The sequence below is a fragment of the Mustelus asterias genome, chromosome 29, assembly GCF_964213995.1.
Source record: "Mustelus asterias chromosome 29, sMusAst1.hap1.1, whole genome shotgun sequence".
NCBI classification, from domain to species: Eukaryota; Metazoa; Chordata; class Chondrichthyes; order Carcharhiniformes; family Triakidae; genus Mustelus; species Mustelus asterias.
In genome coordinates, this window is record NC_135829.1 from 16,542,651 (window position 1) to 16,556,428 (window position 13,778).

Here is a 13,778-nt window from a genome sequence, read left to right on the forward strand (position 1 = left end):
TACAGTGCAGAAGGAGGCCATTTGACCCATCGAGTCTGCCCCGTCCACAATCATAAGAACATAAGAACATAAGAAATAGGAGCAGGAGTAGGCCATCTAGCCCCTCGAGCCTGCCCCGCCATTCAATAAGATCATGGCTGATCTGACGTGGATCAGTACCACTTACCCGCCTGATCCCCATAACCCTTAATTCCCTTACCGATCAGGAATCCATCCATCCGCGCTTTAAACATATTCAGCGAGGTAGCCTCCACCACCTCAGTGGGCAGAGAATTCCAGAGATTCACCACCCTCTGGGAGAAGAAGTTCCTCCTCAACTCTGTCTTAAACCGACCCCCCTTTATTTTGAGGCTGTGTCCTCTAGTTTTAACTTCCTTACTAAGTGGAAAGAATCTCTCCGCCTCCACCCTATCCAGCCCCCGCATTATCATATAAGTCTCCATAAGATCCCCCCTCATCCTTCTAAACTCCAACGAGTACAAACGCAATCTCCTCAGCCTCTCCTCATAATCCAAACCCCTCATCTCCGGTATCAACCTGGTGAACCTTCTCTGCACTCCCTCCAATGCCAATATATCCTTCCTCATATAAGGGGACCAATACTGCACACAGTATTCCAGCTGCGGCCTCACCAATGCCCTGTACAGGTGCATCAAGACATCCCTGCTTTTATATTCTATCCCCTTCGCAATATAGGCCAACATCCCATTTGCCTTCTTGATCACCTGTTGTACCTGCAGACTGGGCTTTTGCGTCTCATGCACAAGGACCCCCAGGTCCCTTTGCACGGTAGCATGTTTTAATTTGTTTCCATTGAGATAGTAATCCCATTTGTTATTATTTCCTCCAAAGTGTATAACCTCGCATTTCTCAACGTTATACTCCATTTGCCATATCCTCGCCCACTCACTCAGCCTGTCCAAATCTCTCTGCAGATCTTCTCCGTCCTCCACACGATTCACTTTTCCACTTATCTTTGTGTCGTCTGCAAACTTCGTTACCCTACACTCCGTCCCCTCCTCCAGATCATCTATATAAATGGTAAATAGTTGCGGCCCGAGTACCGATCCCTGCGGCACGCCACTAGTTACCTTCCTCCAACCGGAAAAACACCCATTTATTCCGACTCTTTGCTTCCTGTCGGATAGCCAGTCCCCAATCCACTTTAACACACTACCCCCAACTCCGTGTGCCCACCCAGGCGCTATCCCCATAACCCCATGTGTTTACCCTAGCTAATCCCTCTGACACTAAGGGGCAATTTAGCATGGCCAAATCAACCTAACCTGCACATCTTTGGACTGTGGGAGGAAACCGGAGCACCCGGAGGAAACCCACGTAGACATGGGGAGAATGTGCAAACTCCACACAGACAGGGACCCAAGCCGGGTTTGAACCCGGGTCCCTGGCGCTGTGAGGCAGCAGTGCTAACCACTGTGCCGCCCAAAGTAAGGTTCCTCCTGTTCCTATCTTTTCTGTTTCTACGTTACTTGCTGATGAGTTACGACTCAGTGTCCGTTTTCACGAAAATTTGAACAGTTTTCAATCACTCAAACGGTCAGATGAGTGTGACAGCACATACCGTAGAAGGCTGAGTGGCATTACACTTGGTGATTCGGAAGCAGGCACGGTTTCTGTGTCAGTGACGGGGGTTGTAGCGGTGGTGGTGTCCTCGAGAGAGCTGCTCATGAATGAGGTGGTGCTGGAGGCGGAAGGGCTGGTGGTGACAGGTGTCTGCGCCTGTATTGCAGCATCCATTTCTTCAGGCTGCTGGGAGACGTCTGCCAGGAATTTATAACAGGAGGAATTTATAAACCAGCAAACGGTAAACTGTGCCACGGCCAATTACTGCCCATTAAAATGAAACATCCAAGTCCTGTTTGGATAAAGCAGATTCTTTCACATGCATAAAAACCAGGCTAAACTATTTAAACTTGGGGAACTTTCATACAACCTATCAAAATAGCTCAGGTTGTTCAATCTAGGAATAAGAATATACGCTGGAAAGTAAGAACAGGATTGACACTCCAGAGGAGGTTCACCAGATTGATTCCAGGGTTGACGTTTGAGGGGGGATTAAGCAGTTTGGGCTTGTACCCTCTGGAGTTTAGAAGGATGAGGGGGGACTTGATCGAGGTATATAAAATACTAAAAGGGGCTGATAAATTAAATGTTTCCCCTTGTGGAGCAATCTAGAACCAGGTATAGGTTGAGAGGCGGTAGATTTTAAAACGGAGATGAGGAGGAACTACTTCTCGCAGAGGGGGGTGAATTTGTGGAACTCGCTGCCCCAGAGCGCGATGGAGTCTGAATCATTGAATGGTTTCAAGGAGGTGGTAGATATATTTCTGATTTTAAAAAACAGGTTAAAGGGATATGGGGAACAGGTGGGGAGGTGGATTTGAGACCAGGGAGAGATCAGCCATGATCTGATTGAATGGCGGGGCAGGCTCGAAGGGGTTGAATTGCCTATTTCTGATCCTAATTCCTATGCTCCTATATCCCTCAACACCTTAGATAACAATTTATTGATCAATTTCAGCTTGAGAATTTACAATTGATTGCCATTTCTGGAAGAGTATTCCAAACTCCTACCGTCCTCTGTGTGAACAAATGTTTCCTAATTTCACTCTGGATGGATTTGGCTCTAATCTTTTTAAGATTCTGGCCCCTGGTCCTCAACTTCCCCAACCCTTTCTCCCCAGTGATGGTCCATTGCATCAGTACCTACAGTGGAGGAAGATGTCTACTTGTCAAAACCCCAACAAAACTAATATTGAGTCAGGGGCTAGGAATCACCAATATTAATATAAGAAAAATAACAATAATGAAGAAAATCATAGAATTACAGAATGGCTTCATCACAGGAGGCGGCCATTTGGCCGGTTTTTTCCGTGCTGGCCCTCTGCAGGAGTAATTTACCCAGTGCTATTTTCCTGCCGATAGCCCTGCAAATTCTGACACTCAGGGGTGACCAGTTCCCAGGTCCACATCATTTTCATCAAGGTTTTAAAGAAAGCAATTAAGAATATTGCAGATGCCCTAACTGGTGAACACAGGCAGCATGGTGGCACAGTGGTCAACATTGATGCCTCAAAGCGCCAGGGACCCAGGTTCAATTCCTGGCTTGGGTCACAGTCGGCGTGGGTTTCCTCCGGGTGCTCAGGTTTCCTCCCACAGTCAGAAAGACGTGCAAGTTAGGGTGCATTGGCCGTGCTAAATTCTCCCTCAGTGTGCCCGAACAGGCGGCGGAGTGTGGCGACTAGGGGATTTTCACAGTAACTTCAGTGCAGTGTTAATGTAAGCCTAGTTGTGACACTAATAAATAAACTTTAAAAACTGAAACACTTCATATTTAACTCAATCTTGCCAGCAATGAACCCAGACAAACAGATCTGATTATTATAATAAATATAATTAAAATCTTTTACTGGAGACAGCTAATCAACTTTTGTGATGATCTGGGGCTTTAGTTATTTGCATGTGTCTTGATCAAACTATGAACCCCTTTCCCCAAACCATTGGAGGTCTAATGACAAAAAAAAGTGACAGAAAATGGTCCAAAAAAAATCCTTGTGGACAAATATACGACCTTCTCCCAGCACCACACACAAAGCAAATGGACATTAACTAACATTCCCACAGACCTCCAGCCACCCAGTTCCTTACAGCCCAAGAATGCTTTCTGCTATTCTGTTTGGAAATGATATCTTGGTGCAGGGCATCGTGAAGAGGAAACGAGTTACAAATTGTAAAAAAGGGGGAAAAGTAAACAATATCCCTGTAGAAATCTTAACTAATGTACCTTGATCAAACTGACCAACTATTGTTTCAAGTTGTTTTTAAAAGCTTAATTATTAGTGTCACAAGTAGGCTTACATTAACACTGCAATGAAGTTACTGTGAAAACCCCCTAGTCGCCACATTCCAGCATCTGTTCGGGTACACTGAGGGAGAATTTAGCATGGCCAATGCACCCAACCAGCACATCTTTCAGACTGTGGGAGGAAACCCACGCAGACACGGGGACAACGAGAGGTCATAGTCTCAGGATAAGGGGCAGCAAATTTAAAACAGAGTTGAGGAGAAACTCCTTCTCCCAAAGGGTTGCAAATCTGTGGAATTCATTGCCCCAAAGTGCGGTGGATGCTGGGACAGTGAGTAAATTTGAGGAGTTAGACAGATTTTTAATTGGTAATGGGTTGAAGGGTTATGAGGAGAAGGCAGGAAAATGGGGATGAGGAGCATATCGGCCATGATCGAATGGCGGAGCGGACTCAATGGGCCGAATGGCCTAATTCTGCTCCTATATCTTATGAACTTATACGTGCAGACTCTGCACAGGCAATGAGCCAAGCCAGGAAGCGAAACCGTATCGCTGGCGCTGTGAGGCAGCAGTGCTAACCACTGTGCCACCTTCACTGTGCCACACTTCCTTGCATGTATGACAACTGTGCTGTATATCAGTTTTTAACTAATTCAGCATGGAAACAATAGCAATACGGAATTCTGATAGCTGAACTATAGGCTAATCCAAACAAAGTATTTCCTATCACACAAACAATGCCCGGCTGCCTAAGCATGTTCATCTGGACATTCAGAAATGAGCATACCTGGTTTAACTTTGCCACCAAATTGGTCGTCCAGCAGCGAGTTCACAATCAGTTTATAAATCATGGCCTGCGCCCGCTCCAGGTCCGACAATCCCAACGCTCTCTTAATTGGCGAGCGCATGACAGCCCGTTTCACCATGTGGCGCATCAGAAACTGCAGCGCCGCTCTCATTTCCACGTCGTCCTGGATAACTGGTGACCCAGCGCAGTCCGAGTTGTGGCTGTTCTCGGTTAAAACCTTCGGGATCAGCAGCAGCTCGGCATACTTGCTGCAGCTCAGCAGCGCGCTAAGCGTCTTCATCGCACCCAGACACAAGTAGGACAACTGAACCGCGCGGATTTCCGACTGAACTAAATCATGGTTTCGGAGTGCGTGCTCGTGGAGTTTGCGCTTTCCCTCCAGTGGATGGTGCTGAGAATCTAAACTGAGATGCACAGAATCCATAGTGCAAGCTGAAATGTCATTTTCCGACCGAGAACCGGAAGCTCCTCCTTGCATGAAGCCTTTGGCTTCCTCAGAGCTCTGCGTCGTCACTCGTGGATCCACCGTTTCTTTGGCGAGGTCTGCCTCGGCTTTCTGCTCCGTCTCCGCTTTGTCTTCAGATTCATGCCGGTGCTTCTTCTCGTGCCTCCTGGCGCTCTGTTTGGCCCCATCCTCGTGGATGCCGGTTAAGTAGGTGAGGTCAAGCAGCAGAGAGGCCGTCAACCCACGGAATCGTGAGACGTCAAACGGCAGGGGGTCACAGGGCTCCAGGTTGTACAGTGGTGTGTCACTGGGTGACCAAGAAGTAGGGAAGCTTTAATCAGATTCAGAACGACATGGGAGAAAGCAAGTGAGGGATAGAAAGGAGGAATGCACAGAAGACTATGTTATAGAGGAATAAGTATATGGATGCAGAAAGTCATGAAGTTTATGAATTAGCAGACTAGTGCAAAAATAAAATAGGCCAAAATTCACTTTATACAAAGAGGATAGACAAAGATAAATGAAGAACTTCCTTCAGACAGTTTAAAAATCATAAATACTAATTTTAAAGCAAATACACATTATGGCACAAGCAAGTCGTTCAAATGTCTCATGACTTATTTGATGTTACAAGATTAGAAGAATTCAGCAATTAAAATTAGGAAAAATCAAATATTAACTCGCAATCAACAGCCACGCCGTATTAAATTAGAGACACAAACAATTCCTGAAAAAATCTACTCCATCTCAGTAACTTTAAAAATTACACTACATAAATAATACAAATGCAGGTAGCTTCTAGTCCAAATATGTGCTGGTTAAGTGGATCGGCCATGTTAAAAAATACTTGCCCCTTAGTATCCCAAGATGTGCAGATTAGATGGATTAGTCATGGCAAATGTGTTGCAAGGATAGGGCGGGATGAGAGAGCCTGGGTAAAATACTCTGTCAGAGAGTTGGTGCAGACTCGATGGGCCAAATGGCCTCCTTCAACACTGTAGGGACTCTATGATTCTGCTCCTCAGAGCCTAAAATATCCAATCCAAACATCTGGACTCCAAGAAAGTATTGTCTGTGCCTGTAAACACTTGGAATGCGAGTCTTAATAGGTAATCAAGTGTTTACAGGCGCAGACAATGCAAGTGCAGAGAGGCTTAAGGACACTTAGTGAGATTTTGCAAGCCCAGGCAAGTCGTGGGGGTTACAGATAGTGTGAAATGAACCCAAGATCCCGGTTGAGGCCATCCTCATGTGTGCGGAACTTGGCAATCGGAAACTGATAGTCCACTCGCATTGTCTGCACCTGTAAAGACTTGATTACCTGTTCAGACTCGCATTCCAACCATTGTCTTATCATTGAATTTGTGTCTGTATATGCCCTGTTTGTGAAACAAATCCTGCACTCGCCTGATGAAGCAGCAGTGCTCCGAAAGCTCGTGCTACCAAATAAACCTGTTGGACTTTAACCTGATGTTGTGAAACTACTTACTAGATCTTTGTGGGAAGCTTTCTTTGTGGTCAGAGGTGAGAGCTGTTACTTTGCCACTCGTAATAAAATTCAAGCACAGGAGGGGGTGCAATACCTGCTCCTATCAGCTTGGATCATGTAGATTAAGCCCAAGACAGGAAGAGGCTTGCCTGTCTCATCAGCTTGGATCTGGAATGTCTCTCTGGTTGAGACTTTGATTGGCTATAACTAAAAGGATAAAATTCGAGGCTTCACTTTAATTTATGCAGAAAATGCAATAAAAGTCACGTCTTTGTTAAGGTTTAAAAATTGAAAAGATCACAGCCATGTGTTGTGTTTCAAAAAGAACCGATTCTGAAAAAAGTGTGAAAGTACAGGGATACATACAAAAAAATTATATTTTATATTAATGTAATATGCCAGGCATATCGATATGCATAAATCTACATTATTAAAATCTGTATTATTTTTAAAAGTGTAAAATTTCCTCTTAATACAGTTCCTGTCACAGAAAGCTGCTAAAACCTTTGTCCTAGAGCAGCACCTCCTGTACCTCACCTTGAGCTACACTAAAGGACATCTCGGCCGGAATTCTCTGGCCATTCGCGGTGGGATTCTCCAGTCCCGCCGGCTGTGCACCCCCGCCTGTAGGTTTCCCGCTGGTGTGTGGGGTGATGTCAATGGGAATTCCTACTGACAGCAGCGGGAATCCCGTCACTAGCAAACAACGCGCCATCTCCCGCCGGCGGGAAACAACACGGCTGGGAGGCTGGAAAATCTCACCCATAATACGATGAACGTCTGAGGATCGTGGGATTATATTCATTGGAGTTTAGGAGGTTGAGGGGAGATCTGATAGAAACTTACAAGATAATGAACGGCTTAGATAGGATGGACGTACGGAAGTTGTTTCCATTAACAGGGGAGACTAGGACGCGGGGGCACAGCCTTAGAATAAAAGGGAGTCACTTTAGAACAGAGATGAGGAGAAATTTCTTCAGCCAGAGAGTGGTGGGTCTGTGGAATTCATTGCCACAGAGGGCTGTGGAGGCCGAGACGTTGAGCGTCTTCAAGACAGAAATTGATAAATTCTTGATTTCTCGAGGAATTAAGGGCTATGGGGAGAGAGCGGGTAAATGGAGTTGAAATCAACCATGATTGAATGGTGGAGTGGACTCGATCTGCCGAATGGCCTTACTTCCGCTCCTATGTCTTATGGTCTTATAATATCGACACATGCACAGAGAGGAAGTGCCTGGGGCACACGCACTGTAAATACTAGTAAGCTTACACCAATTAGTCGGTTCCAATGAAGGCTTGCATTGTACCTACCTTATTGTTATTTCTGCATCATCCCACTGCACCTTTGCGGAAGTGCTCCCTTCCTTGACGACACCCAAAAGAGTGGCATGCCTCCCAGTCTGCTTGTGAATGCACCTCCCTCCAACTCGGAGGCCTGTGTCCACACCACCGATTACCGCCAGCACAGGCCACACCTCAGTGCACAGGGTTCTCAGCTGGATTTCCGTGAGCTCGGCCAAGCCGTGCTTGCTATACTTCCCCCTTTCCTCCTCTTTCCCTTCCTCTTTCATCTCGTGCTCTTCTCGGCTTTGCACAGAGCGGCTCTTCTTCAGTTTGTGGCCGACTTCTTTAATGCAGGATTTGACCTTCTGCAAACGGTCCATCATGTTTTTGTTTATGCAGTGGGTCCACTTGTCTGTACGATGTAGAATACGGATGAGCTGGATAGTAGCCTCTGCCAGTACAGTGGCTACCGGGCTACAGATAGGATCGCCAGGTAGCAGATCCCTAGGGGTGCCCCGCATTTGCATTTCACAGATTTTAACCTAGAAGCAAAATAAATGATTAGACTCAAATACAAAGGGAGCAAAGCATAACTTCAAATAAAAAGTGACTAACATCTTAAATGAAATTTTATATCACTGATAACTTCCCAATAGTTTTTCCAATTTTAATTAATCTCAAAAACAAACAAGTTCCGGCAACAGATTTTTAAAAACTAATCAAGCGTCTAATCCAGCCGTGTCCATCAAACCTCAAGCAATGCACATTAATAAAAGCAGATTTATCCTTCATGCCGAAAGGTCATTATTATTATGCAATTTCACGCAATGACAACCCCAGCAGAACCTGCTGTAGAATGGGTGATAAAACAGAGAGAAAACCCTTGAAAGAAAGAAAGATTGCTTGACTTTCGTCAGTCTGCGGATTGACGATGGCCCCTGGGCAAGGGAGGGAAGCCGGGCCCCTGGGCAAGGGAGGGAAGCCGGGCCCCGGGCAAGGGAGGCATCCCAGACTTTTAGCTGCTGCGACAGGGTTGCTATTGAGTGATCCTCCACAGTCTCTCTCCCTCTCTCCCCCCCCTCACTCCTTCAGAACAATGTGCCCAGCAGTAAGTGGAATTCTCCACCCGCCTTCAAACATTCGGCCACCTGAAGTGCCCCTTGAAGAAGCTACCATTAGGCATCATGCACCCCACTGCTCCAAATGAAGCAATGTGCCGGATCAGCCAATGCGAAGTGCACATCTGTTGTGTGCTTTAAAGGGAAATAAATCAATCTGTCAAACTGTATTTCAACTTTGTTCAGAAAACTTTTTTTTATTGCAGGTGCAGAATATGCTAACAGATGCAAGATAGCAACTGCCCCCCACCCCCACCCCCACTCCACCCCCCTCCAGCAATTGGCAGACTCAATGGGCAGACAGCTGTTGAGATGTCACACCCACTGTTCCTGGCAGCCACATGTCTGAACCGCACCGGTGGGAATAACCTTGCTCGTCAGAAAATATACCCAGAGGGTGAAACATGTGGTGAGGCAGATGCAGGAGACAAGACTACAGTTAGGAGCAACTGAACTGTTGGAAAAGAACAAAGATAATAGAAAGTTGCAGAGAGACTCTGCACTTGTCGTCTTTGTTTGCCCTCCCTCGCCATTTTAATTAGTTTCAAGCTCTCCCATTTGACTTCTGAACCTGCCCAACCCTGAAGGATGGTTTGTTGGAGGCTCCATGATATCATGGTTAGCACTCTGGACTCTGAATCCAGCGATCCAAGTTCAAGTCTTAGTGGAACCTCCAAGAACTGTCGTAGACTTTGGGTACAGACAACACTTAAGCCCAGAGTACTCCATTTCCAGGCTTTATTAACTTAGAATCATAGAAACCCTACAGTGCAAAAGGAGACTATTCAGCCCATCGAGTGCACCGACCACAATCCCACCCAGGCCCTATCTCCATAACCCAATGCATTTATCTTTGTTAGCCCCCCTGACACTGGGGTTAATTTAGCATGGCCAATCAACCTAACCCACACATCTTTGGACTGCAGGAGTTTACCGGAGCACCATAGAACCATAGAAAATTACAGCTCAGAAACAGGCCTTTTGGCCCTTCTTGTCTGTGCCAAACCATTTTATGCCTAGTCCCACTGACCTGCACTTGGACCATATCCCTCCACACCCCTCTCATCCATGAACCCGTCAAGTTTTTCTTAAATGTTAAAAGTGACCCCGCATTTACCACTTTATGCGGCAGCTCATTCCACACTCCCACCACGACACCGGGAGAAAACGCATGCAGACACGGGGAGAATGTGCAAACTCCACATAGACAGTCATCCAAGGCCGGAATTGAACCCGGGTCCCTGGCGCTGTGAGGCAGCGGTGCTAACCACTGTGCCGCCCCGAGGCAATAACTTGTGCACAGGTGAGAACACCCTGCAATGCGGGGCGGCGCGCTGCATTGTGTTCTCACTTGTGCACAAATTATTAAAGCTTGAGTTTAAGTGTTGTCTGTACCCAAAGTCTACGACAACTTCTGAACCTGCCCAACACTGAAGGAAGTTTCCAGTTGGTCAGCTGAAAAGCTGAGTGAAAACGCCGGGTTCGACAGTTAAACGTTTGGTTACACTGCCGCTGGCAGAACACACAGCAATAGAGTGGCACGAGCAGCAAACAGCCAGGTAGAAACTTCTCTCCAGGATGGGCAGGGGCCAATAGCACCTGTGGAGAGAGAAGCAGAGTTAACGTTTCAATGAGATCATCGACTTGAAACGTTAACTCTCTCTCTCTCCAGATGCTGCCAGAATCGGTGAATATTCCCAACACTTATTTTTACATTAAACCAGGGTTGCTTCTGGCGAGCTCCTTATTTGACCAACGTACAATCAGCAGCAACGCCAACACAACTGGCCTGGACTCACCAAGGCAGACTGACAGGACATTACCGATTTGCACTGTTGCAGCATCCAGGTCTCCTTAAACCTCTTGACAGCCAATTTCTCTTTCAGATTGCTCGTTTTGACCAAGCATTTAGTCTCCCGTCTTAATATCTCCTTGCGTGGCAATGTCAAATACTGTCCGACAACTCTCCATTTGGATGTCTGAGCACATTAAAGACACTGGCCGTGATTTTCCCGTCCCGCTGCGCTAACTTTTTAAACGCAGTGGGCCGGGAGAATTGCGTGGGAGCGTTGTGGGGGATTCGCGCCTTGCTATTGTCTCCCAGCGCGATCTGCTCTGCTTGCTGGGAGGAGCTGGAGATCAGGATGGGGGTCAGGGCTGGCCCAGGAAGGATCGGGGGTGGGCACGATCAGGCTGTGGGTGGGGTGGGGGGCACGCGCGTTGGAAGGACAGCACTGCAGGGGTCTCGGGCTGGCCAGTGATTGAGCTGGCTGGCAATCGGGAAACTGACAGTGCGGGGCCACTGCGCACGCGCAGGAGCCAGTTATATCAACCTCCCCGGATGGGAATAGGCCCACCCACTGATCTGTAATGACATTCAAGGTGGTGGCATCTGCAGTGCATAGAGTGTGGGAGACTCTAGTCTGAACTCCCACTGAAAAAAACCCAGCGTGGATTACTCCAGTTTGCACGCGAATTCAACACTTAGAAGTTTTTTGGGAGAATTCCGGCCACTAAGCGGTTGTTGACGACACCGGCCCGGATATTAAACTGATGGTGGAAAACAAGGAGGGCGGCATCATCACCCCATTAGACCCAATATAAATGCAATATGATACCCATGATGTAATGCTCCTATCATTTTGAAAAACAGTAAACTTGCTGTGAGCATCCCACTGAAAACGTGCTGCTGTTTGAATAGAGTCTTTACCTTTTCACCAGGGTTGCTGCTATAGAACATTACACAAGGGTACAATTCAGTCGCATCCACATCTTCAAAAGCTAGTTTGGGCTCCTGGAAGGAAAGGAAAAACCAACTCAGGCTTTATTTCAATGCACTCCACAACAATGAATGCAGCAAACTTTATGATAAAATTTTCCCAGGCAATCTCTAGCAGAGCTGCACTTGGATTAGCACACATTAAGTAGTAAATACCCTAAATATCTAAACTGAGATTTTCCAAGCAGTAGATTTTCATAGAAAATTGCTCGTCCGAAAATCCCTCACTTTTCTTTTTTAAAACTTTGCCATTAAATCTTCAGATATTCCCAAAGTGTAGCCCGAGAATTGTACCCAATGGTGATTGAAGCAATACAGTGAGGAAAATCTTTACGATGTCTGCACAATCTGTAATAGTTTTTTTTTAAATTTTCAAACATTCTTTTAAAGTGTTTGCTTCAAATGTAAATATACAATTGCAATTTTCTTGGATAATAAGTAGCACTAGTCTGTGTGACTGACAACCTGAAAGCATTTCCCAACAGGAAGGAAGTCAAAACCAGGAACCATATAGCCAGACAAAGGAGAGCTACAAGTGGAGGAGGCGGAGGATGAAAGCACGGATGCACAAAGAAAAAACAGACAAAGACAGAAAGAGGATCAGATAGAAGTAATTTTTTTTTCTGTTTGACAGAAAAGGAGACAGGAGCACTTGGAGGCACCGTGCAAGCGGTTCAAAAATATCTAAAATCTGGAAAACGAGGTGGAATGTTCAGAGAAGTGAACGAGCTGGATGTTTTAGCAGAAGTGGCTAAACCACGAGCTGAGGTGTTTTGGTTAATTGGTTGAAGAGAATCTTTGGAAAGCCAAACCATCAGTTATAACCTGAGGGAGAGCATGTCTGTAGAAGTGTGCGTCGCTGATAATAACCATACCAGTGTTGTGGGTGGAACTGCTGCCTCACAGCGCCAGGGACCTGGGTTTGATTCCCAGCTTGGGTCACTGTCTGTGTGGAGTTTGTACGTTCTCCCAGTGTCTGTGTGGGTTTCCTCCGGGTGCTCCGGTTTCCTCCCACAGTCCAATTAGGTTGATTGGCCATGCTACATTGCTCCCTAGTGCCCCAGGGTGTGTAGGTTAGAGGGATTAGTGGGGTAAATGAGTGGGGTTAATGTGTGGGGTTGTGAGGATAGGCCTAGGATGGGAATGTTGTCAGTGCAGACTCGATGGGCCAAATGGCCTCCTTCTGCACTGCCAGGTTTCTATGATTTCTGTGATTCAGTGAAACTCAAAGTGAAAGCTGTTGTTGGACCTACCCTGTGTGAATAAAGAACAGCGAGAAGTCTCACAACACCAGGTTAAAGTCCAACAGGTTTATTTGGCAGCACTAGCTTTCGGAGCCTCAAGCTCCTTCATCAGGTGAACACAAGTCCTCACTCACCTGATGAAGGAGCTTGAGACTTCGAAAGCTAGTGCTGCCAAATAAACCTGTTGGACTTCTTACTGTGCTTACCCCAGTCCAACGCCGGCATCTCCACATCATGAATAAAGAACATCATATTGTGTGACTATGTGGTGCCAAATTTGTGCAAGGAATGATACGAATGCTTGTGGTTGCACACGATGTATTGAATATTTAATGGTAAATTTACTTTTATATTTGAAGTATCACTGACTTGTCTGTTAATTCATGTGTAATTTGCATTAGTCCTGAAAGTGCATTCTTGTTGCTGACCTCTCCATCTGGGAGGGGTTGGGATCCCCCATAGGGATTGTAAAAGTTCTCACTGCTAACTACCCTTTTTCCAAGTCCAGCAGCCTGCTCTTTGTTTGCACTCTAACACTCATCTCAGTAACTCTTTATATATTGAAAATATTGCATTTTAAAATAAATTCTGTTGCGTCAACTGGTCATCCATTACCAGAGACAGCACAGTGGGCACAGTGGTTAGCACTGCCGCCTCACAGCGCCAGGGACCAGGGTTCAATTCCGGCCTCGGGTCACTGTCTGTGCGGAGTCTGCATGTTTTCCCCGGATCTGCGTGGGTTTCCTCCCACAGTCCGAAAGACATGCTGGTGAGGTGCATTGGCA

The 13,778-nt window shown here is 46.4% G+C and overlaps 1 protein-coding gene across 1 annotated transcript in view; it reads right to left on the reverse strand.

Moving 5' to 3' along the window:
* The window catches only part of herc1 (HECT and RLD domain containing E3 ubiquitin protein ligase family member 1), a 265,419-nt gene that overhangs the window by 100,342 nt on the left and 151,299 nt on the right, over window positions 1–13,778 (reverse strand). The window contains exons 36-39 of the mRNA XM_078199818.1: window positions 11,681–11,764; window positions 7,880–8,394; window positions 4,614–5,410; window positions 1,583–1,781 (exon numbers count right to left, since the gene is read on the reverse strand). Of these exons, the coding sequence (XP_078055944.1) occupies window positions 1,583–1,781; window positions 4,614–5,410; window positions 7,880–8,394; window positions 11,681–11,764 (1,595 nt within the window). The remainder of the gene's footprint in view (window positions 1–1,582; window positions 1,782–4,613; window positions 5,411–7,879; window positions 8,395–11,680; window positions 11,765–13,778) is intronic.